This window comes from Myripristis murdjan, chromosome 22, assembly GCF_902150065.1.
Source record: "Myripristis murdjan chromosome 22, fMyrMur1.1, whole genome shotgun sequence".
NCBI classification, from domain to species: domain Eukaryota; kingdom Metazoa; phylum Chordata; class Actinopteri; order Holocentriformes; family Holocentridae; genus Myripristis; species Myripristis murdjan.
In genome coordinates this window covers 17,506,964-17,532,652 of record NC_044001.1, presented here as the reverse complement: position 1 = coordinate 17,532,652, position 25,689 = coordinate 17,506,964, and the positions used below count along the sequence as shown (strand labels likewise).

The 25,689-nt window shown below is 42.4% G+C and overlaps 5 protein-coding genes across 10 annotated transcripts in view; 3 read left to right on the top strand and 2 right to left on the bottom strand.

Annotated features, from left to right (window-relative positions):
• The window catches only part of c22h14orf180 (chromosome 22 C14orf180 homolog), a 150,470-nt gene extending 144,448 nt beyond the window's left edge, over positions 1-6,022 (top strand). Inside the window, exons 10-13 of the mRNA XM_030044663.1 lie at positions 392-500; positions 3,054-3,217; positions 3,380-3,512; positions 4,641-6,022. Coding sequence (XP_029900523.1) covers positions 392-500; positions 3,054-3,217; positions 3,380-3,512; positions 4,641-4,846 — 612 coding nt within the window. The 3' untranslated portion in view covers positions 4,847-6,022. The remainder of the gene's footprint in view (positions 1-391; positions 501-3,053; positions 3,218-3,379; positions 3,513-4,640) is intronic.
• The window catches only part of LOC115354312 (inositol-tetrakisphosphate 1-kinase-like), a 578,973-nt gene that overhangs the window by 380,458 nt on the left and 172,826 nt on the right, over positions 1-25,689 (top strand). The gene's annotated exons all lie outside the window — the stretch shown is intronic.
• tmem179ab (transmembrane protein 179a, genome duplicate B) lies at positions 6,193-9,066 on the bottom strand. Its single transcript, XM_030044664.1, has 4 exons — positions 8,660-9,066; positions 7,930-8,067; positions 7,763-7,841; positions 6,193-7,661 (listed from the first exon to the last, which is right to left on the bottom strand). The coding sequence occupies exons 1-4, from the start codon at positions 9,043-9,045 to the stop codon at positions 7,482-7,484; spliced, it is 783 nt and encodes a 260-aa protein (XP_029900524.1). The 5' UTR covers positions 9,046-9,066; the 3' UTR covers positions 6,193-7,481.
• On the bottom strand, positions 9,760-20,314 carry LOC115354306 (uncharacterized). 5 transcript variants are annotated; one of them, XM_030044638.1, is made up of 20 exons: positions 20,174-20,314; positions 19,702-19,820; positions 19,487-19,576; positions 19,209-19,352; positions 18,876-19,034; positions 18,696-18,777; positions 18,393-18,582; positions 18,059-18,202; positions 17,075-17,265; positions 16,857-16,992; positions 16,669-16,756; positions 16,444-16,576; positions 16,116-16,287; positions 15,669-16,011; positions 15,500-15,581; positions 15,300-15,376; positions 15,014-15,198; positions 14,410-14,908; positions 13,172-13,275; positions 9,760-11,638 (listed from the first exon to the last, which is right to left on the bottom strand). In XM_030044638.1, exons 2-20 carry the CDS (start codon positions 19,790-19,792, stop codon positions 11,513-11,515), a joined length of 3,036 nt encoding a protein of 1,011 aa, XP_029900498.1. In that variant the 5' UTR covers positions 19,793-19,820; positions 20,174-20,314; the 3' UTR covers positions 9,760-11,512. The 5 variants fall into 5 exon arrangements, with proteins under 5 accessions (XP_029900498.1, XP_029900502.1, XP_029900501.1 ...); XM_030044642.1 differs by having other exon boundaries at positions 15,669-16,008; XM_030044641.1 differs by having other exon boundaries at positions 16,444-16,573.
• Positions 21,052-25,504, top strand: prph2la (peripherin 2-like a). 2 transcript variants are annotated; one of them, XM_030044657.1, is made up of 4 exons: positions 21,052-21,242; positions 21,974-22,779; positions 22,983-23,229; positions 23,906-25,504. In XM_030044657.1, exons 2-4 carry the CDS (start codon positions 22,199-22,201, stop codon positions 24,176-24,178), a joined length of 1,101 nt encoding a protein of 366 aa, XP_029900517.1. In that variant the 5' UTR covers positions 21,052-21,242; positions 21,974-22,198; the 3' UTR covers positions 24,179-25,504. The 2 variants fall into 2 exon arrangements, with proteins under 2 accessions (XP_029900517.1, XP_029900518.1); XM_030044658.1 differs by having other exon boundaries at positions 21,932-22,779.

The window sequence follows — 25,689 nt, the reverse complement described above, 5'->3', positions numbered from 1 at the left end:
TTTGACCTTTTCCAAGTTCAACTAAACGCAACATTCACCAATTTAGCAGCAGAATGGTGTGCATCTGTAGAGGCCAATGTACTATTGTGAGTGCTTGGTAAAACTGGTTAGAAATGACCTTTTTCAACCTTTTTTTTTTTTTGGGTCCATAACCTACTGAAAATTTTGTTGAAATGTGAATCGTTTGATTGCGGTGACAGCTTGCAAAAAGCTGCAGCAGAGAAATAAGTTTCTTGTTACTAAACCTAGTGGTGAGGTTGTGCTGTACATGGGTAGACATGATGGGTATCAACATTTTAATATGGCCTGGGTGAAAAAATAACAAACCTATCCTTCAATGGCTCTCTTATCTTGTGCTTATTCTCCCTGTCATTTTTAATGCGTCTCTCAGGCCACTAAGATCCACCAGAGGGCCTTTGGTAATGACCACCCAATAACAGCCCGGAGCCTGGAGCTTTTGGCCACTGTCTATGCTGAGATTGGCAAGACTGAATATTCAGGTAAACACACGCTTAGATTGAATGACATTGAGAAGCACAGTAAACACTGGTGTCGTCCCGAAGTGATGTTGCTAAGATTGCACAAGGACTTATGTGGATTAATGGAAGGTCTGTGACAACAAACATGGTTGTGCGATTTAGAAAACCACATCTAACATCCAGTTGAGAGCAGCCTTCTCCGGAGAGGATGATTTACGACTGTTAACGCCGTCTAAAGCGTGAGAGAGGAGACCTTGCTGCCAAGTTTACATGGAACTGTCTCCTGTGGCTCGACAATACCGGAACAGAGATGTTAGAACCAAGAACAAGTTAACTGCTCGGCCTCGGAGAGCAGAAGTGGCTTACAGCACTTAAGTTAGCCTTTATAAAAATGTCAGCTCAAAGAAATGTTAAATTAATAAGTACACTTGCAGCACTGTACATGAGAGTGGTTTTATATAGAGTCCAAAAGAAAAGTGGCTTTGTGACTCTGACAGTTTGAGGCCAGGGTTTTTGTTGTACTTGTGCTTGGCTCGCATGAGGTGGGAGCAACGTTCTTGTCCTGTTTCTGAAACTATGCATTTTTGTGGAGATTGGCCATCTGTAAAAAGCAATACAAGGAAGCAGCCTTGCTGGTGAGTCAGCTTTCAAAGGCAGTGGCACAGAGCAGGCCCCGCTACATAAGGGCAAACGCACAGAGGAAAAGTACAAACGTTCTCATTCATTTCAGCTGACCCTTTTTAGCATGCTAGGTGGAATAACAAAGTGAAAGATCAGAGAACAGGTGAAGCGAGGCCTTGACTTGTTGTTCCAATGTTAGATCACATGGTAGACTCCTGTCACGTGTTGCTCTGCACATTTTGTGGCTTTTGCTTTGTATTGTACACAAAGAAATTCTCTTTGAACTTGGTGGCTGCAGTAGAGGGCTGTTTAAGTGTAAGCTAAATCCCACCAATGTACACACTGGCCGGGTCAGTCACCTCTCCTCAGCTAACAGCCTGCTGTTATTGTTTATTATAAACCTCAAAATAGTTAATTAGAAATAGTTAATTACATTGATCAATTGGTCTTTCATGGTTATACAAAATCACTTGTTCTGTATTCATGCTGTACTGTTCTAAGTAATAGTATGGCAGATTGTTTTGAGACTATAATATTACAAACTAATAACCACTTCATTTAGTCATCAGTGTCAGTGCCAATACTGGGCTAAAATGGAGCAATGAAAGCTTTGAGAAACCAAAGAAATAAAATCAAACTGGCACTCAGAAGCCCATATTTCTCAAATTGCAAGGAAAAACAATTTTATATGAATTATTTTGTCCTGTGACCCAAAAGTAACGGTCCAAGCCTACTCCGTTGAGTGAAAGTAATGTATCAAATCGTTTTTTTGCATTGATTGATACTTAATTTGCACTCACTATCGGTATCAGCATTTTAAAAAAATCTCTACAAAAACGAATACAGTTTGACAAACTAACGCAGCTTTATAACAGCAGCACAAATACTTTCAGAGTATTTCACAATTCTCATATTTAAGCTGAGAATGTCAATTAGGTATAATGCAAAGCAAGAGATTGAGATTTAAAAAAGATGCAAAATGTGAAAATAAATCAATATACTAATAATTTGTAGACATTATTTATGCATTAATTTTATTAGGCTGTATGACAAATCTTAAGTAATGTAGTCTGGTAAGTTGTAAAAAGACAACAAAAGGAATTGTTTTTAGACATTTTCTGGCTCTGCATTTTTCTCCTGTTTTATTATTGTAATGGTAAGTGAGTTAAGTCAGGACAAATCTTAAACAGCTTTAACATTATATGAAGTGATGTTTTTTATCTGTCTTGATCAATCAGAGAGTATAAATAGCACCTATCTCATGTTAGTCAGTTAAATAGGCAGAGATCTTGCACCGTAAAGATAACTGAGCTATTGATTAGTCAATAGAATGACTGAACATTCCACCTAATTAATGACCAGTTCATCAGCTGATATGAATCTGATCAAAATTATGATAAGCGCAAAGCTTTCCACCTTCTTTAGAGATAATAGATAGAGCAAAATATGTCTCCACCAGTTTGATGTCGGTTGCTGGGAAAAAGGTTTTTGTAAATCAAAAAACTTAGAGCTGTATGTCAGATGATTAGAGTTGTCGTGAAAGCTTTGATTCTGTTTGCTTGATAGGAAAGAGGGTCATTTTGACCCCCACTTATCTAAAGCAGTAAAGATGTTATGACACTATTTTTGGAAACTGAAACAAGATCATTTAAAATTACATTCAGTCAACGTCACAAGCAAGTTGTATGAGGGAATAAAGGAATAAAAAGTATTAAACCTTTTCCGGAAAGAGGCAAGGGGTTGTAAAGTCAGTGAGTTAAAGTCATAGTTAATGAGCACAGCTCGGCAGACACAGAGTTAACCCTGACTTCTTCTCCCTGAAAGGTTTGCCCTGCTTTGCATGTTTGACTTAACTTGATCGTCTGTCTCTTGAGCAGACTGCAGACTCTGGTGTTTTTCAGTGTGAGGCAGAGCTCGGTTCCCACTGATGTAAGGTCATGGTTCTCTTGCTAGACTCCCTGGGTCAGTGTGTGTCCGCGCTGTCCAAACGGTTTGCTGCTGCCGAGTCCGTCAAAGACACCGTCAACTGTCTTCCTCATTCCCACCGGGAGAAACACTCAGAGGTCCGCCACCGGAAGGACACCCACCACCAACAGGAGGATACACTGAGACCCAAGGTAATGTTTTACTATGATCCACCTGCAGGCATGTTTAGAAAGCTTGCATGTGAGCTGTTGTTTGACTACATGTCCTTTTGAATGCTTGTGGTTAGTCTGTGTTCGAAATGCCTTTGGAGTTTGTGTATACTCATCTCCAACTGAATCTGATCCCCTATCAAGGTAACCAATGGTAAAGTCCCCACCTCCATACTAAAGAGGCCCGGCCCCAGCTGTGGGTCAGACACAGAACCCGCTCACAGACGGAAGGGCGAGCGCAGGGTTCGATTCAGGGAGCCAGAGACCACTGTACATGGTGAGAAAACAAGAGAAAAAAAGCTTGTACATAACCGCATGTTTGACATTTTGACACCCTGCTCAGCCAGGTTCACATGAGAGTCAAATTTTGCCTCATTTGTTTGTTCAACCAGAGAGAAAGTGCTGCCCTCTGGTGCATCAAAACTGCAACCAAACTAATCCTGCGACTGCATTTCATCTGTGTTCTCAGCAACCTGTCCTTGTCGGCTCTGTGTTTACAGACACAGATCACAGAGCCAACATAAATCACGGGGAGATGAAGCACAGTAAAGTAAATGCATTCATACAGTAACTATATGAATTTAAGTCAAACAGTTTATGGAATATACCTTTAAATTTGTACTGACAGTTTGCAGAGGGCCCCATGGTGGTGTCTGCCTCATACTTTAGGGAGAATGAATGAACAAAATGCATTAAAAGATCCAGAGATTGCATCATAAACTATTGTCCTATGGGGATTCTGTAGTGCTTAATATAATGCTGAGAGAAGTCCAAACATGAGCAAGAGATTTACTCTTCATGGTTAATTATGCATGCAAATGAGGCAGCATGAAGTCTGTTCCAGATAGATAATAGTGTTTATGAAGGCACAGCAGCCAGTTTGCAGCTGTACATCAAAGAGACTTGGCTCTCGTGGACTGACTGGCCTCTCTTCTGTCGGCTTCACAGACATTCCTTACTATGACTGTTTAGGTGGTAAGTCTGTTGGAAAACGTGCTCATTATCACTGAGTTACACTGCATGAGCAAGTGTTAACCACACCGCACTGTGTGTCTGCAAAGAATTATGCCAAGGAGCATCACAAAAAAGCAACATAACCTACAATAGGTAAATCTTGACTTTTTAGTATTGTCTTTACCCACCATGCTGTGATTTTAAACCTCTCACTCACACCCAGTTTGAAGCATGGAGAGCACAGCTTCTGTGAAAAAAAAAAAATCTATGCCTAAATTAGCAACATAAAATCCCTGAGCAAAGCATAGCCTCTAGCCAGGTATTGTCCTCACTGGGTCAGACGGAAAGGGAGAGTGATGCATGTTACAATTCAAATTAGGAAGATGAGGTGCTCATTTACAAATCAAAATTGTGGGGAAAAAAAATGTTTGTGTTTTCTTTGGGTGCGCAGCCTACGAGACGACACCGACTCGCCCCCACCTTGCCCTCTTCACCTGCCTCTTCCTGCTGATGTCATTCCTGGGCGTGGCCATGTACTGCACAGACCGCCGGCGCCCACAGCGGGTGTGTGAGGAGCTCGAGGCCTCGCTGGCCATCTACCTACTGCATATGAAGCAGCTTCTCTGGGGCTGCTGGATATGGCTGACAATGCAGTGACTGCGACCGACCACAGGTGGAGACATGGAGTGTCATTTAATGATTTCAGACCCCTCTTTTCCTGTCTTTGACGGTGTGCAGGCCTACAAACACCTCAGCCCCCTTGGCAGCCTCTCTGCACACAGTCTGTGGTGTTGAGATGAACTGCTCTCACACTGAAAAATGTGTTATCGCAGAAATATGTAGCTTCCATGTCTGTATGTATATGTACCAAGGTGGTGGATATGCCACTCTTGACGTAAGGTGTAATGACGTTTTGCACATCGGCTATGTTGATGCTCACATTATGCTCACTTAATCACAACAATCATTTGATTTGTCATGTCACAATCTATTGTATGTGAGTGAATGTTTCCATGGAATGCAAATATTTATTTTATTACAGTACTACATCGTTTGTGTATATCAGATATGACACAGAACTGAATGTGTATATGGTTCAGTATACTAAGGACTATCACAATGTTCAGCCTTGTACTTGCACATAAATGATTGTAGAGTTGTCTGGAAATGGCTTTCAGTTGGTACAGCACACATTTGCGATGTGGAGGATGGAAGCACAAATGTGAAAAGTCTGAAAACGATCCACAAGAACGAGCCACAGGGCTGCAACACGTCACCACACCAGGCTGAACGACTAAACGCGTGGAAAAACTCTTCCTTTACAGACTTTATACCGTGTAGTCCTCTGTACATCTGACTGTCTTTAGTCAAATAGATGGTTGATTCCTAGTTGGGAGTTGGAGGAGAAAATCTGCAGCACAATATTATGAATTCTCTCCTTATCTATCATCCAACAGAATATACTCTAACTGAATGAATGCTAATGCTTTTGACAGTATTCCTCTTTGTAACTGCTTGAATGCCACAAAATGATAACCTTTATCCTAAATATTTATTCTTCTATATTGTATTGCTGCATCTACGCAAATATCCAAATTTTCATTATTTTTACTTTTTTTTTTTTTTTTTTTTGTTACCTGTCACATTTCTATTTTTTAAAAGAGTCAATCTTCAGGTTTTAATCTTGATGTCAATCAAGCTTTGGACAAGTTTTTGGAAGGGTGTGGTCTTCGGAAATTGTCAAGGTACACACACAAAAATAAAATTTAAAAAAAAAAAAAAAAAAAACTAGGATGTACCCCAATATGTAAAGTTTTAGTATGAGGCCAAACATAGAAATGTTATGGAACCAGTTATCATATCACTGTGAGTTCTTTTAGAGTAACAAAACCAATCAAATTCAGTTAGCCAAACCACCACAACAAAAAGGGTTAGCAATCTAAGGGCATGGCTCTGCATCTCCCACAGACCTCTCACTACGAGCAATAACACACATCACATAGTTTCCAGTAAAATTATTCTTTATGTAACAGGTTTCAGGGAACACAAGGGGAAGCGTTGGATTATGGAGGTTTCAGAGCAATGAAAGGCTAATAATGCCGATATAGTAGAAAGAAACACTCTATGTACTGTCAAACTGACTAGTCATTAGCAATAAAACAATACCCAGTGAACCCAAGTCCTGTATATGCACATTTTGCTTAGTAACTGCATTTCACAGCTGTCAAAACGTTTATGGTCACTTTGAAAGAAGTGCCTTTTTGGAGGGTTTTCTTAGTTCCTACCTTTTTTATGATTTGAATTGTTTTGAATAAAACTGTCATTGCATATCAAAGTCAATGAAGCAGATGACTTGATTCCTTGTTTCAGCATTAGACAAGGTAGTGTGTGTGTGTGACAGAGAGAGAGATGCATGCAGGTCTATGTGTGTGTCTAGTCACAATATACAGTACACTGGTCTGTAGGCTATAGTGTGGAGTTAAGGGGAAAGGGGTAGCCTGAGTAACTATGTAACAAGATAGGATCTGTATTTTTTCACACAGGTCACTAAAGCATTTCAGACTGGCTGCCCAATACACAACTACAGCGTCGTGGTTTTTATAAAATACCTTTTGTAATTGTAGATATAACTGTAAATACACTGCAAAAGCACACATCATTTGACTTTGCTGCAGCATGCAAAGAGTTCTCACTTCACCAGAGAGGCATTTTCTGGTAGAAAAACGCCTCTCAAAAACACCCTGGCTGGTTTATAAAAAACATCCCATTACATCTAAAAACCACCCTAATAAATGTGTCATGCATAAGGTCCATGCAAAAGTTACACAAAGACAACATGATCCCTTTTAAACGTCTCTTCCTCCACTCTGAGTCATCAGCAACCTTGCTCATGAGCTTGAAAAATATATAAAAAAAAAACAGCTTGGTATACCTCCTCATGAAATGGCTGTATATTATCAAAGCTTAATCATTATGGCTGTTTTTCTTGAAGGGTGAATGCATGTCAGCTCTAACGCCTTCACAAAACTCTGAATATACACAGCAGATAAAGCCAATATGCTCAAAGATAGCAGGATTCTTCACAGATAAACAGCTATTGAGGGTGTTTTCAAAGGAAAATCAATTACCTTTACAGAGCAAAGCTAAAACCTTCGATTTGATTCAGCAGGAATACATAAAAGCCAATTGATTTTGATTGTCTAAATAGGCAAACACTGGTGTTTCTCATGGCACGCAAGATGACCGTATGTGTGTGTGTGTGTGTGTGTGTGGTGTGTGTGTCCTCAGGGATCTAGATCAGGCCGGTCTTGAGGTCCCCATCAGAGCTGCGGCGTGAGGAGCGGCCCAGCAGCAGGTCCTTCTCGTGGATCAGGCTGTCTAGCAGGTCCTCTTGTCTGTAGTTGTGGTAGACCTTCAAGAAGGCCATCACTGCTATACCCAACCAGGTGAGCCAGGCAGCCCAGAGGCCAAACTGCAAAGGACAGAAGGGGTCACGGCGCACAAAATCATTGTTATTATGCCTGGGATCAAAAGGACTGTCTGCAATGACAACACAACCAGAACCACTCCCACCTGAGCTATAGCAAACTGGTCATAGAAAGCGGAGTTGTCCAGGCCCAGTTCTAGATCGGTGTCCTGCAGCTCCTCACAGCTGGAACAAAGAAACAGGCCTTCAGTAGGAGCAAAAATGTAATGAAGGTAACCCTCAAAGAAAGGACTGGGATCTGTACCCTCCTCACCTGCTGGGCATCGTCCCCCCCTCGGTGATGGCGTCACACCACAGGTTGAAGCCCACACTGACGATGGTGCTGGACAGGAAGACTGTGAACACCACCAGCGAGCTGATCAGCAGGTTCAGGAAGGCATTGAAGATGGAGCTGCATGCACATACAACAGACAGGCTTCATAACTACAGTGTGCAAAATGCCTTGTTTGAATCCAATGTTTGACCCTTATTGCTCAAAATTTTGCATATTTTTTCTACAACATATATGGAACTCATTGAATATGTATGATATAACATGAGTCAGCTGAGGTATGCTAAAATGAGTGTGTATCTGTGACTCAAAAAAAAAAAAAAAAAAACTGACGCAGCTAGGATTAAAAGCTAAAAACGACCTGTTATTGTGGGAAAAAGAAAATCCAAACCAGTTGCCCTGATACCCTATAAATCCATTGTCTGTTCTACTGTTTAAAGGAAGAAAAATTTATTCCCTTTGCTAGCTGTTTTCATTATGGTGGGCGACACTGGCTTATGGCTGCCGTAGGCCTATTCCGTGTAAAAATGAGCAGAATGGCGAATAATAAACGCAGTCTTTGATTTGATTGTGTCAGAGCAGCGCGCAGCAAAGGGCGTGGGAGATGGACACAGAAATACAGCCTAAATGAGCCTGAGTGTATGCAGCCTTTTCATGGCCACTGGCATGGCAATTAAATGTGCTCAACGAGCCCCGGTGCACGGTCACTCACTCGTCGTGTCCTTTGCATAGAAAGAACAGCAGTCTCCATGCCTGCACTGCGGACAGGATGAGAGACGCTATCCCGACAAAAGTGATGAAGCTGCAGGAGGACTCGGGTCCCCACTCCTCCACGATGAAGCGCTGCTTCGACACAGTGATGTTCTCATTCTGCCACATACCCCGCGTGAAAAGCAGGCATTTTCCCCGGAAATCTTCGGTGTTTTCCGAGAGAGGCACCACGGCGATGAAACCGAACGCAAAGGCTAAAAAATAAAGGATGCACTGCGCGAAAATTAAATTATCGAGGGCCATTTTTGTATATCTCCCTCTTCTGCTCTGCGTCCCGGACACTCTGCGCCTGCGCAGTGGGAGCAGCGCGGAGCGGAGGCGCAGCATCCGACACGCTCTGCTGCAAATTAATAATCAGGCCCAGGCCTTCAGGCTTGTCCATCTTATCTACATCCAGGATGGACACTCCTCTTCTTCATTGGTGTTGCAACACATTGTATTCCGTGTCATATCTCTGAAAATCATTGGAATAACACTCACTATTTATTTAACCATAAATGCCAATGCACAATTCACCATAACGATCAAATCAGGATGTTTTTCTTAGGGTGAATAAATCTAGGCTAAGTCTATGTCTAAATCATAATATACATTTGTTGGTTTTGTTGCAAAAATATACATAGACTTTGGTATTTTTTTATTTTACCATGCACATAATCTCACACTCTCACACACATACGTCTGCTGTTCACACCATTCACGCATCCACATACAGGCACTTGCACCCACATGAGAGTAATGGTGTGTTTATACATGGTGACAGCCCTTAAGGAAGGGCAGGTAGCTGTCAGAGCCATCTGACATGCCTCACTGAGCCCATCTGGTGAACACTAGGACAAGGTATCTCTCCCCTTCCTTGGCCACCCAACCTTTATGCCACTTACAGTGCCCTCCAGTGGGCATGACACCTGCTGCTGTCCCCCTCTGTTTTATGTTCTATTAGGATCATGGCCTTGATGGATGCAGATGCAGGCTGCCACAGAAAAGTGGGGACACTGTCGCGTCCTCTGTTGGTCTTTCACAAACAATTGGCTTTGATTAGAAAGGTTAAGGGTGTTTATTGTGTGATGCTGAGGAGAAAGGTGAGACAGCAATATGGGCAGCATTATACAGGACAAAATAAGGGTCATGCTTTGAGACGTTTTTTGCATTAGCAAGTATTAATTGCCCTGCCGTTTCCTGAGAAATTTCTTGTGCAACACAAAGACAAGTACTTATGTGACTGGTTTCCAGACATAAAACAGCTATTTGTATCCATCATAGTATTGCATTATTTTAGCCTCCTCAGTCCGAGGCACATGATTTATGTGTCGCTTTGCTGCACCACAGCAGTCTGATTTCCAAGATGGTATCAGTTCTCAGATTAGCTTGAGTTATTGTATGTGTGTGGTCAGAAAATTGATTTCGCTCCACGGGAGGTGAGCTTTTTTGCTTTTTGGCATCATTAGATATTGTTTGCTATGTTTTATGTTCCTTGGATATTTTTGCAGTGGAGCATCTTTGTTATTGTGTCTATGATAGATTGTCCAGATTAGTATTTCCTATAATAAATCACTCTGCAATCCCGACCCGTCCATAATGATACATTGTATGGTGAGATAAAAGTGAGATTGTCCTTCTGTATGTGCAACAGCACTCTATTTTTTAAGAGAAACATCAGTGGCATACAGCTGCAAGAAGTCTAAATAATATGGACCACTCTCTCAGTGACTGGGCAACCTCAAGCATCATATTGTATCCCAGGCCTAACAACTCCATAAAGGTATTCCCCGTACACACATAGGAGAGTACATGCACGCAGGCATGCGCGCGCACACACACACACACCCATACACACACACACACTCCAGACCTCACTTTTAAATAATACAGCATGTGTGGGTTCGTGGACAGGGGACCCAGGGGAGACCCAGAGCAGAAGTGTGTCAAGCTGAAATATGTGTTAAGTTATTCACCCCCAAAACGAGTCAGGAAAGGAGGGAGGGAGGAAGGATGCTAACCCAAATGCAATCCCAGGGCTCTGTGCAAATACAGGGAGCAGTGGGCAGCAGAAAGCATCAGGAGGTCATCCATTTTTCATGAGGCTGAATGGCAGCAAGGCAAACATCCCCTTTCAAAAGGAGAAAGCCAGTGAAGAATCTGAGCTGCAAGCTGATTTTTCAAGGACACCACCACTGTATTTAGAGAGCAGTGCACTGCTAAGAATATTTATGCTTTAAATAAAACAACCTTGTATCCCCCACTATGTTGACCAGTGCATTAAGAAAATACATAATGTAACCCAGAATTATCTATGCATACTCTAGTCTTAATTTGCAAAATATTTAATAATTTACATCTTATCAATAATTGCTGAGAGATTCATAATTGAGTGAATGTTTCTGAGACATACGGTATCACAGTTAAAAAAAAAAAAAAAAAAAAAGGTGTGGTAAGACAGCAGCACTGGGTGGGAGATGTTGTATGGAGTCAGCAGCAGCAGCCGTCAGAGCAATCTGACCAATCTGTTGAAGAAGAAGAGATGGACCTTGCCATCATCGTCATGGCTGTGCTTTGATCAGCTCATTTTCAGAGACATTAATCCTTACAGTGCCACTTTAGCTTAATATTAATATGGCCCAGTCATTTAGAAAACCCCTACTCTGCAAAATGTATCTCTGAATTATAGGGAAATTGTATTGTCTCTTATCTGTGATTATCTGTGATAGAAAAAATGAATTCATTAAGCAAATTGCTGTCCTCTGCTATCCGCTGTTGTCCTTTGTGGGTTGTCCTCTGTGTCAGAGATGAAGCTTCATGCTGACTTCACTCGTTTGCCTTTCCTGGGCCGTGCTCTTCGATGGCCTGTGACACCCTGCTCTGCCCATTGGTGTGAGGCCCTCCCAGGACTCCTGCAACCTGCCGGCTCCTCTTTGTCTGCCTGAAAGACGAAACAACAGCAAACAGGCACAATTAGGGGCTCATATCCTGAGCAGTGATGTGGACGAGCTGATGAAATATCCTGTACTCATTAATCTTTCCCCAGGGGGTGCAGGAGACTGGGAGCACAGGGCCAGGCACTGATTAAATGCTCCTAATAGAAGCCATTCATCTCTCCTTGAATCTTGAATTTCTCAACATGCCAACATCACCCAGGACTCTACCCTGCCAGCCTCTCTCCATGCACATGTTGGGATTTTCATCAAGTCTCTCAAAGTCGATCATATTTCATTTTGTGATATCGTCTTATGAGGATTTGATCTCTTAGTTACCCTCCACAATTTGACCAATTATTTTTATTTCTAATATCTAATTCATGACTATGCCAGACCTATCATCACAAACCATCACACACGAGGTCAAATGAGACAAGACTAAAATTTATAGTTTACATTAATGGCTATAGTCAGTTTAATATCCTGATTTCCCTTATCCTTATCTTCAGTGCGCCTTGCATTAAATAGATGACAATCTGATAAAATATTAGTAGTTTATCTTGAACTAATATTCATACATTAGTCAGTAATATCTTTCAGTCTGCCAGAAACACCACACCCACACAACACCATTTTCCTCACTCTCTATCTTTCTCTTTTCTCTCTCTCTCTCTTTTTCTCTCTCTCTCTCTTCCTGTCATATCCAATATAAAACTACAAGGTGATGAATGTAACGGCATCACAAAAAAAGCACTGCACACCCAAAAACATTAGCCACGATAGGCATACACCGTTCATACAGTATAGGTTACTCCTGTTCAGCCCCCTGCTATAATGATCATAAATTAACATGGCCTAATTACATTTCACCTGCCAAGCTCCATATGGTCCCCAGTTTTGAACAAAATAATTAGGTGATTGCATCCCAATTAAACAATTATCTAATGAAACCTCAGTAAAACAATTACCTGGCCATATCCAGGAATTGATATTCCAGTGCTTAGAGGCATGACATTCTCCTCAGGTCAGTGCACAAGCAGTGATTTACAAGTGAGGTGTAAATTTATTCATTATTAAAAAAGGTGAGTACAGCAGTGGTAGATACTGCATTTTGCATTTTTGACAAATAAAAACAACTTCCTACCCTAGTATTTCATGTACAGTTAACCTTCATGTTGAGATTCAAATAATCAGCTTAGTATTGATTCATAGCCACTATTTCTAGCCATTCATAGTAACTGTTGATAATATTGTTGCCATATTCAGTAAATGACATCACTGTATAGGAGGACATCTTGAGTGAAATGATGTTTATGCTAGATGGCAGGAGGGAAGAGGGATGAAGGGTAGAGGAGGGGGCACTTGCTGGGTTAGGATGAACTAAAATCCCAAGAGACCAAGCATGAGGTCATCCACATCTGAGATAATGCCAGGCTTCTTAACTGGAACAATAGTGACCCCCATTGGCCAGACTGACTTTTATCCCCACTTCCTGAACTACCCATGAGTGTGTGTCTAGTAAAGGAAGTCAAGAGCACCTGTTTGCCCTCTCTCTTGTCGCCTTTCTGTTTGGCCGCCAAGTCCATGAAGTTGACTAGACTGTGGGAACATGACCGACTGAGTGCAAGAGAAGCCCTCCTTTCTGTGGAAGAACAGAAACAAATAATTAAGAAAATCTGAAATACATCGTCAGAGCAGCTTCATATGAGACAGTGAGAGAGAGAGAGAGAGAGAGAGAGAGAGAGAGAGATGTTTCAGATGTCTTGGTAGCTGCACCAGTGCTTTAAATTGCATGTAAAATTGCCCCACTGTTATGTGTTCCTGTCTTTTACCCCGGCCCAAGTGACAAGGTTGGGGCATCAGTGAGGGGCAATAGGCTGTGGCTCCCTCAGGCCCAGCGGTGATCAGCACTGCCCAGCAAATGGAGTCAGGGGATGGTGGGGGGGGGGGGGGGGGGGGGGGGTGTGGGGGGGGGGGGGGGGGGGGGGGTTGTTATGGATGAGTGACTGTAGCAAGGTTAAGGGAGCAATATTCTGTCACTCCACCCCCCCCCTCACCCCCCCACAAACACACACACTCCTTGCAGCCAGGACCCCCTGCCTTTGGCACATGCACCTGAGTCCTACACCCCACAGCGGACAGCAGCAGCTCAGTCATACAATTATGTTTGACAAGATTACACACATACACCCACGCCCACACACACACACACACACAAATCCTATTGCTGTCTAAGGTGCATATGGCTGTTCAATTTTGCACTACACTAGCATTTTGTTAGTAAACATTTCATTATCATCAATATATTTTGGAAGCTCTAAATGTCAATAGGGCAACTGTCAGCACATGGTTCATTAATTGCAATAGCCAGCTGGCAAAAGCCACCACGTTTTGCATATGTTTGTACAAGACCTCTCTACCTCTACCTCTCTCCCCTCCTTCAAAAAAAAGTCTTCAAAACGTACCTTTTTAAAAACACTTTTAATCTCTAAAATTCCTGCACTGTGTTTTTTGGTGTTTGAGCTTACTGTCTTAATTTTCTTTCACCCCACTTGTTTGATTCCTTTTCACCTCATTGTAAATATGATGGTTGTTTTTATTTTGTCTCCATGCAAAGAGACGTTGAGTACTCAAAAGTGCTATATAAATAAAACAAAATATATTATTATCACCATTATTGTCATTATTATTATTATTATTACTATTATTATTATTATGCCTGTACATTTCTATATGGTATACTTGCAAATGAGTTTGCTCATCCACAGTTCTTCACCTGATGTGATCTCTGGCACATGCTGTCTCTCAGGCAGAAGGCCAGAAGTAGCTGGAGTTTCCAGACCCTGTTTCCACCAGCTGCCCCGCCTGTCTGAGGTGCTGTGGAAGTAGGCCACCTCCTTTTCCAGAGAAGCCTTAGGTGATCTCTTGCAAGTGGCATCAGCGGGAAAGGGGCTAATCTGAGCGTTGAGGGTTGGGCTGGTCGCCGTGGATAGAAAGCCACCAGGAATCTGAAACTGTGTGGGGCAAAGGGAGTGGCATGTCGAGAAGAGGAGGGAGGATGTTTTGCTGCCCTGCTCGCCCACCTCCACCAATGCCTCTGAGCCACTGGCAATAGGTTCCTCTAAAAGAGGGCTGTGATGAAGCTCAGCCAGCAGGTCCTGGGTGCTCTCAGACAGGACACAGGAAGTCAGCATGTCTGGCTGGCCCACCACCTCCTGGGAGTCTTGACAGAACAATTCCACTGCCTCCTCAAGCTGGAGAAACTCACATGCATTCTGGATACATAAAGTAAAACATATGAGACACATAGGCCCCAACTGAAAACAGCTACTGTGATCGTGAGCCTACTGTATATGCAGCTTAGGAGAAATGTTGCCCACCTGAAGAGATTCCAGTTCCATTAAACAGCAGGATGCAGCTGCCTCACCAAATGAGAAGATCTGGGGAGGGACACGATGTGATTGGACCTCTTGGTTTCCTGACAGCACAGTGCACCCCAGATCAGTGACATCTGGGGGTCTGTCAAAGATCTGCTCAGACACTTCTTTACAGTAATCCGTTTTCTCTGCAGAGTAAAGTTTATACAGTGATATGAAGGCAAATAAATAATTCAGTAAACCACAATTTGTTAAATTTTTAGCAATACAGCCAGATGGAGGTACACACCAGAGACAGGTGAGAGGAAACTGTGACTCTTCACTTGGGGCTCAAAGAGGCATGGCGCAGACTGGGTATCTTCATTACTGTAGAGTTAAGGTGAAAGATTCAACCTGCCGCTGGACGTTAAAAAACAAATATCCCAATTGTGTTTGGACAAATATCTCCCTGGTGCCACTGTTTGTGTCTGAGGTGAGAGGAACACAAACCTCTTGTCAAAAGGAAGGTCTTCCTCCATGGAAGGCCCTGAAACTGTATCGACAGTGAGAAAGTCTTCTTCCTCCTCTCCCCCTAATAAAGAACATGAAATTTATTACAACCTTTTAATGTGAATGGTGGGCAAATCTGAATGAAGAAACTATGCACCGCAAAGCTTACACTCTACAGAAAGCACCAACTCTTCCATGCTGTCCTTGCTGGAGCTGTTGAGGGAAACGAGGTCTGTGGTGCCATCTAGTGTCGCTGTCAGGTCAGGACACTCTGGTGAGGCATCTGAGTCCGAGGCGGCTCTGCTCTCCTCCTCCCTGCTCTCGTTCTCTCCATCAGTGAGGAGAGCTGAGATCCTCTGCAGGGTCAGGGTGCTCTCATACACATAAGGATGGTCCTGTCTCAGCAGAGGCAAGGACGAGGCCGAGGTGAAGGAGGAGAAAGAGTTGGAGCTCAGATCATCCATAGATTGGGACTTAAAGGATGAAATGTGCGCCCATGCTGCATTTTGCTGCTGGGGTAAGGGGAGAGAACATGGACCAGCATTATTATTACTCAAACTGAAACATTTTCACAATCAGTTATTTCTATTGTTAGAATGCCATCAAAAATGCATACATTATAAATGGCAGGCTTTTCCTCTGGTTTATCTTCATGTCCTATTTGCTCTGTTCTGACAGCAATATCCACAGGGGAGGGGCTGGGAACAAGATGACGCAGAGCCTGGGTTGATAGATACAGCTCCTTGCTGCTGCACTTTCTCTCTCGGTGCTCCGGCCACACCACCTCACTGAGATAAAAACATATATCTGGGATAATTACTCTACCTTTAGGTGTCATGACGTATACTGCAGATATTTCAGCATAATTCAAACTCTGTTCATCTAGGCTAGTCATCTACAACTTACAGCAGCATCAAAGGAAGTGTCAGATGGAAGAACAGTACCTTATTCTCGGCTGTGGTTTCCTCAGTTCCGTCACAGCCTTCCTGAATAGTTTGACCAGTTCCTTTGAGGACACTGTGTTCATCCTCTGAGCCTGATACAGCTGGGCAGACAATGGACACGGTGGACCTCCTGCAATCCATGGGTTGCAATTTTATAGTTAAACATGATGGAGTGTAATCTAATGTATTCTTTCCTGGTACTAATGTGCATCCACTCCTTTATACCTCTCTTTTTCACTGACAGCTGTGACCCTCTAGGTTGTAGAACACTCTCAGTCCCATTGTAAGCATCATTAGTGTTCTCATCTTCATCCTGGGAAAGATTTTTTTAATACAAATTTAATTTCTTCCATCTATATCTTGAGTATATGTGCTATACTGCGTATTTTGTGTTTTAAATGAACATCACCCACATTGTATCCCTCTGGGATGCACATTAAAGCTTCTTCACACAGACCAAGTTCCTTACAAGTCTGGAGGAAGTACTTGACTTTGTCATCCCTTTCTGTGTGTCCTTTCCTCAGCATGGCCCAGGCCTCATAGACACAACTGGAGGCAAGAGATGTTGTCAACAACACACAGGAGATGAAACAACGGCTGACTTAATGATCTTAAATGATCAATAATATACCCATTCTGAAGTAGAACATCTGCACAGAGCTTGACATCCTGAAGTCTCTCCATGGCAGGTCTGGTCCAGAGGAGGTACCTTAATGCCATGCGATGCTGCCTCCTGCTCAGTAGGCAGTGAAGGATACAACGGTGCTGCCAGGAAAGCCAGGGTGGTGCAGCCCTGGGGCTCAGCAACAGTTCCATGGAGGCCTGAACAGAGTGTCGACGTAACACATCACTGCATGTTTGTATTCACTGAATTTCAGACAAACAGTCACACGCCAGTGAAATAAATGACAACCAGCTTAGTGGTAGTTGCAGCAGTTTGTCAGCTGGTAGCGTGATGCAATAATTGTGGTAATTTTTATGGCTGTCATGGATATAAACAACACCACTAATCTTCTAGCAACACCTTTTATTGAAATGGTAAAAGGTTTAGAGAATATGTGCCATTATTGTACAGCCTTGTAAATCTGTATGAATAAGAATATAAGTTTACAGTGCCGAGGTATCTCTACAGTACGTGGCAATACCACTGATTCTTTGCAAACTTCATTTGCATGAAATAAAGATTACACCTTTCCTCTATATTTTTGCAATGAATTCATGCAAATATAATGACAGACTTTAATAACATAAAACAACATTTTATGTTCCTGGGTTATAGTTATGCATTACCACGTGAAGACACCATTAGAGTGTTTTCTCTACAGAAAATGAGGTACCTAACGTTTGCATAAATTGTACTTTAGAGGACTGTGGGGTGCTATCTCATTAATGGTTTATAATCCTCAAGTGGTCCATCAGTGCCATCTGCAGACTGTTACGGATGCTGAGACAAGCATGGTAAAGTAATCAACAGGACCGTTAACTGGACCTTGAAGCTCACTGACACAGTCAGCGTGGACATGTTCAGCTTAACAAAAGCTCAATCAAAATCGAGCAGTCACTTACCTGACACTCATACAAATAAATGCATAGTAGAAGTTATGGCTATATATACCTTGACATGGCCATGGTCAAGCATCCAGAAAGCCCTGATTTGTTGGGAGAAGCTGGAAGGAATTGTAAATGCATGGCAGAAAGACTGCAGGAGGTCATCTTTGCACTGCAGGAAATTAGCCATGTCCAGGATGAAGTACATGAGCTGTGACGCAAACAGGTTAAGAAAAATATAACCTGAGCAGAACAGGACAGAATAGAGCAGAAAAGTACATAATAGAATAGACTAGACTAGACTAGACTAGACTAGACTAGGATAGAATAGAATAGAATAGAATAGAATAGAATAGACAACTGAATATATGCTTTGCTGATGTTTTGTTATTGTTGGATACAATAGCCTGGACAGACATGTTGTCAATATGAGGCACTAGAACAAGCTTTAGCAGGGCTTGCAAGTTAGGAGGAGGATAGTGCTGGTCTGTGTAGTCTTCAGAAGTCCAAATACATCCGTGCTGTTTGTCCACCTGAGCCACCATACCCTGTATGAAAGAGCTCCAGTTCTCCATTCCTCCTTCCTCCCATCTACCAGAAAACAGGAGATATTGCGTGGGGAAAAAACAGAGGGCATTCAAAAGTAGAACAGGTAGAATGAACATAAAATTGTCAGTGTCAACATGACAAAATCTGAGTGTTACCCAGGTGTTTGTAGACAAGCCTTGCGGTGACTGTGATCCATTTCTCTCCACATCTGAGAGATACGCTTCAACTCATGGGCTTCTGACAGAAGGAGCAGCGAATACAAGATCATATCCATAGGTTAGCAGTGTTACACCACTAGACAGTGCAAAAATAATGTGAAGAGATGACACCTGTACCAGGGTATTTGGGCAGAAGCCCAGTGATGCCAAGCCACTGCACCAGCTGGCCCAGCCAGATGTGTTGCTTCAAAGCTCTGTGTTCTCGATTCCAGCACCTACATCTGGCTTCTGAGCACCCACATGTCTCCCTGCACAGCACACATGGGACCCCCACACCTACAAGACAAAGACTTCTTCAGTTCTAGAAAGGACGCTACACATTACTCTGGCTATGACTACAATAAAAATTAGTTTAAATCTAGAATAACAAATCTGATTATGCGTACAGTTTGCATTAGAAATGATCACCCTAACGATTGTGTTGTTCCAGGTGTATATGTGAGTGTATACCATGCCAGAGGTGGGCTGAGCTGAGCTGCCTCCTGCCCCACTGGGCCAAGGTGAGCAGGTTCCTCAGCCTCTGGAGCAGCAGGTGAACTCTGGTGAAGGAGCTCTGGTCCAGACACATCCACAGGCCCTGGCAGCGGCTGAAACCTGGAAGGATAAGCAAGAGGCGAGAACACAGATAGAAAACTTGAGAGAGGAAATATGTAGCTATTGGTGTGTGCTTTGAAATAAATTGTATCTACCAGCTGGTTAATAGACATGACAGAGGGATGTGTACTTACAAAGGGTTAACAACTCCTTTTTAGCAAACTCAGATGTTCTCTGCACCCAGCAGCTGAAAGTAGCTAAGCTTTCATCTATATCACCATCACCTACAGCAAAGCATTGTAGAATGGAAATGTTACAACACCAAACAGCAAAGAAAATGTGTGTTTGCCAGCAATGCACTTAACCATGATTTCACTCAGCCATACAGTCAGAAATTCAATGACCGTACCTCCGGTTGTAAGGTTTCGCAGCCAGCAGATGATGGCCCTGATGTTGTTGTTGGCCAACGCCTTGGACCACTGGCCCTCTGTGTCCAACATGATGCCTGACCCTCTAACCCCTTTCAGACTAGGAAGGTTACACCAAGACACAGAGACATATCATTTCTGCACATAAATAGAAGTACCTATAGTTCATGTTGTACATATAACAGATGTAACTAACACTAATGCTTAAATTTATACTGCACATTGTCATTTACCTGTAGCCACTATTGTGTAGAGGTTATCTTGATGAACAGGGAGTAGTTAAGTAACTTATTATGCTCTTAAGCCAAGAATATGTCTCCTACAATTATGATATCCATAATTAGATCAATGGATTGTGCAAGAACAGATTAAAGCCTGTTGTTGATGGTCATTGTGGCTGAGCAGCTTCCACAGACAAAACAAATAGACCAATGTTGGATCTCCGGTACTTACTTGATGCAGTGATCCAGTGGTTAGCTATCCGGTAGCTCAGTTAAATTTCACTTTACGTCTGCCCTGAAGGCAAATGCTTTGAGTTGCTGTCTGCCTTGTGGATTTGCTCACTGGACTTGTGGCTACAGTAGAGTTCTCTACTTACACAAGCTACTTTGGTACATGGTAATCCACTAATCTCACTCTCAGTTAACATTTCATTGGCTGATTTGCTGGGAGGTTGTGAGTATGTGTGCGTGCATAGTGTGTGTGTGTGTGTGTGTGTGTATCTGCGTCAGTCAGAATGAAAGTGCAGTGAAAGTGTAGGCACTGATTGGCGTGCCCAGCAGGGGATGAGTAGCAGGAGCAGGAGGTGAAAATGAAAAAGGGGTATTAGAAATTTCCTTTGTCCTTCATGATGTATTTACTTTAATAATAGCACTAGAGGGCAGCACATGTCTGCATCTTCTTATTGGATCGTTCTTTGACCCTGAGTTGTTTCTCTAAAATACATAATTTATTTATGAATTTGTTTAATACCCCAAACTGATTTAATTAAAATGTGCACTCACCAAGGGATTTTGTAGTGTGCGTGAATAGTGTAAACAGGCTATCTAATATCTCTTCTCAGAGTGTCCAGACCTTTTTTTCTGATTGCTTCTATTTTTCACACAGAAGCACACACTTACATATGGAAACACACACACACACACACACACACACACACACAAACACACACACACACACACACACACACACACACACACACACACACACACACACACACACACATACACAAAGGCTGTCAGCCATTACTTTCTCAGTGCTGGTGCAGTCAGATTTGCGTAGGTGGCAGAAGGTGCATCCAAATCCCCAATAGGGCCCTGGGCTGATTAATGATTAAAGGAGATTAGAAGGAGGGTCAGGACTTGGCTACTAGTCTCATTCTTGTGCTGATGTGGTTGCACATATACTATCTTTGTCACTACTACTATTAGCCTTGCTCAAGACTAAATATGGGGATGTAAGAAGTCAACAAATGCTTAGAAAGAGAGGAGAATGACCTCACTATGTCTATGTGAATTTTAAGGTAAGTGCAGTAGATTATTCTGCTTAAGAGATACACACTCAGTGACCACTTGATTGGGTCCACCTGTACAAACTAATGCAGTTCAATGCAACAGCTCTACCATAAATTCTAGCTTTTAATAAAAATTTATAATGTTCAGTTTTTGTTCACATTGTTGAGAATGTGTAAATTTAAGTATATGTTTATTATTGAGGTTGTAGTTTGCAGAGGTCTTGCACTGGACTACATAATATTGAGAGGTGTTTCTGTATTTTTTGTCTTCCCTATTTATATACAGTAGAAACACCTCACAATAAAATGCAGTCCAGTACAACAGCAGCACTAACTATGACCACAATGCCAAACATATAATTGAATGAACACCTCTATTACTGTAACAAAAAGAAAACCTAAGCATTATAGGCATCATAAAAGTAAACTTTATGGCAGAACAGTTGTATTAAATTGTATTAGATTGCACAGGTGCACTTAATAAAGTGGCAACTGAATGTATTTTTGGTGGGCCAGCTAATTTTATATCTGTTCAGACAGACATGCAATGGACAATACATTTAAAAGGGAGAAATCAGGTATTTTGTCAACCAAATTTGTTAATTTAAGAGATTTGTCTCAGTAGATTTGTTTCCACTTTCTATGGTGAATGGATAATGTGTCATTGCATTTTGTATTCATGTTGCTTTCCATTTAAGAAATTGTGCTGCTTCAAGTAATGGGGGTTTAATGTCTCACAGAACTGCCAACACCTATAACCATAATGCCGCGTCCTCAAGATATTGATCACGACAGCAAGAGTAAGCTGCTTATGAGAGGTCCTTCAGTGAACTGCTCAACATATCCCCCTCCCCTTAGCCCCCAATACCCCCCACAGGATAACCTGTTCCTGTCCCTTGCTTTACCTATGTCCCACCCTTGATCCAACATCCAACCTGGACACCGGACTAAGAGAAGGATCTAAAATGGCGGTCTTGAGAGTCAAGTTCACTAAGGACAAGCGGGACAAACTGGCCCAGGTGCTTTGGATCTTGAACTGGATCTCAGTGGTGACAGGGGCCATCCTGTTCAGCCTGGGAATCTTCCTGAAAGTGGAGATTAACAAGCGATGGGAACTGATGGCCGAGAAGGACATCCAATATGTCCCAAACATGCTGATTGCTGTGGGCCTCCTCGCCTGTGGCATCAACTTCTTGGGGGGGAAGATCTGCTATGATTGTGTGGACACCACCAAGTTCTTGCGATGGAAGCTCATCATGCTGCCCTACATCATATGTACCTTCTTCTTCACCTTCTGTGTGTTGGTGGGGGCACTGATGTGTTACGGCATGCAGAGTGAGCTGGAGGACGCTCTGACCATGGGGCTGTCAGAGGCCATGAGGTTCTACAAGGACACGGACACGCCGGGACGCTGCTTCCTGAAACGCAGCATGGACATGCTCCAGATTGAGTTCAAGTGCTGTGGGAACACTGGTTTTAGAGACTGGTTTCAGATACAGTGGATCAGCAGCCGCTACCTGGACACATCCCAAAAAGAGGTGGTGGAGTAAGTACACACTATCCAGTCCAGACACTCATCTTACTATCATATGGGATATTCAAATGGGTCAAAAGCATGTGCACACTCTAGACAGTATCACAAGCAATGCCTAATGTGCTGCTCTAATATACAGCAAACTTCCACGAGACAAATTCTGTGAACCTCTCTTGAATGTGTCTCTTTCTCCTCTCCCTTTTCCCGGGCTGTAGCCGATTAAGGAGTAATGTGGAGGGGAAGTACCTGATGGACGGGGTCCCTTTCAGCTGCTGTAACAGCAACTCGCCCCGGCCCTGCATTCAGTGGCAGATCACCAACAGCTCTGCCCATTTCAACTATGACTACCAGACAGAGGAGCTAAACCTGTGGATGAAAGGCTGTCGCCAGGCCTTGCTGGACTACTACAACCACATCATGCGGTCCATTGGCCTCACAGTCCTCATCACCTGGCTTTTTGAGGTCAGCACAAGCAGCAACTTCATAGTTGAAGACAGGAAGTCTTCAACTATGAAGTTAGAGAGACAACCTATTTTAAAAACTGTTGTGTTTATGTCAGTGCTATCACAGTCACAGTAGCTGTTGCTGCCACAACACAAAAATGTCCATCTTAAACACACTCTAAGTGTTGGATTAAGCCTCAAAGTCAAATCTGGTTTTCATTAGAACAAGTGGAGTGAAATAATTTTACTTGTCTCCAGTGCAATCCCATCTCTTTCAAGATTCAAGAAAATTCCAGAAACAAGTTGATTTGTGTTGTAAACAAGTGAAATTATGGCACCTTATTGGCATTCCCCCCTTTGTTTAAGCATAAAAGAGTTTGAAATACTAGACTAAACTATATGGGAAGGAAGTCATCATTGTCACCTCAGCCCTTGCGTGATCACTAGATTCACTTCACACACTGACTAATCCTTGACTAAGTCTGTAATATTATCTCTGGGTTATCCATGCTGCACCTACTGTCCTCTACTCAACTGCATGTCGCTGCCTCAGACATATCTGTTACAGTGCTATAGCTTCTGTTTTTTAACTACAGATTACAATATCATACAGATGGGGAAGCATAATCAAAGAAACACGATTGACTTCTTATATAATTATTTTGTGTTTGTGTGATCTGTGTGTCTGATTGTAGTTGTCAGTGCTGACAGGTGTACGCTACCTCCAGACCTCTCTGGAAAACGTGCTGAGGCAAGGAGACCCCAACTGTGAGTCAGATGGCTGGCTCCTGGAGAACAGCTTTGTGGAAACAGCCCGCAGCAACCTGAACATCATCAAGAACCTTGGCAAGTGCAACCAGATAGACACAACCAACAATGGGGACCCCAACATTAACATCCCCTCCACTTCAAAAGCCGATTATGGACCAGACAACGTCCCACCAAAGCAAATACCTGCAGACAGCTGACCACTTTTCAGACAACAAAGGCCCTTGAAGAAGTCACTCTACAGCCAGGCATTACTGGCCAGTGAGGGTTTACACTGTTTCTCCAAGGTGTTTTAGAAGAGCAGTTTGCTGTATGTGCATTCATGGACTTATGTCTGCATACTGTATGTCTGGTCAACAATTTAAACTGAACAGTGTCCATGCAACAGTGTTCATGTTTGGAGAAACCGAAATACGATGTTTGATATACAGTGAGTCATATTTGTCGAAGAATTCCACCAGTTTCAGTCAAAGATAAGAGATCGATAAGCAACAGTATATATGACTGTATCACAGGGTACATCTCCTCTAAAATGCAAATGATGCCTTGCTGACTTTAATGAAAGGCTATTTTTCACACAAATAGGCTTTCAAATATCTCACTCATCTGAGATAATAACATAATAGTACTTATTTGTACGTTTCTGTACATCTGTACTGTAATCATTTGTTTACAAATGACATCTTATTGCCTACAAAAGTGTGTGCAGTTTTGCAACAGGTGTCTTTAAGCATTAAGGACTTTTATCAGTTACAATACTAGAATTAAAACACACCCGAAAACAGAGCAGATCTTACCTATTCAGGGACACCAAGTTATTTACTTGATAAAGTGGGTGATAGGTGGGTCTGAAGTTGGGCACCCACAATTTCTTGCCTGTCTTCATGAACGGTAGAGAATGCAGTGCAAAAAAGGTTTATGTTAGTCACAGCCACAACAAATGTCTAGGGCTTGTAGATTACATTTCACATCAGGTATAGGTTGGTTTGGCCATGTAAGTCAAGTTCATCGGCCTTATGTGTCCTGGAAGAACATACAGATAGTTGAATATTGCAAGAATCAAGTTATTAGCAGCAAGTGAGGTGACTCCTTTAATCAAACTAGAGCTTAGCAAGAAAAACATCTTCAAATGAATGAGTGCGCCCAGAGCTGGAGTACAATGTAATGAATGTTTTCATGCATTACAATCAATACTTGAATTGGTAAAGGTATTAGGTCCTTAAATGCTTGAATCTATAATAGTAGCAATGCTGATCATTGGAAGCTGACAGTAGTTTTTTTCCATGTGGCTGTTGTGGTTTGATATTGTGTGAGCACTTAAGAAAAGCCATGAGTTGTTATAACACAAATACATGTTCTACAGTTTCCCATATTACATACCAAGCTATCACCTGCACAATTCATCTCATGTGCCTCTGCAATGTTACCATGGTCTGAGAATTGAATAAACATACCTTAGTCATTTTTGCCGGGATGAATTACCAGTAGTTTTGACAATAAACTTTGTGAGCTGGCTCTTTCTGTCAGTGGTGATTTTGTTTTATGACAATTGTAGACCAGGGCATTGCAAACTAGGCTGCTGACAACGATCTGCTTTTATTCCTTCTCCACACAGTGTACATAGTGTACAGTACATACAGTCTCTTTGAAAAGGACTGCAGCATTAAACAAGAGACTTACAACTGCATTGTCTTAAAGACTAAATAATATC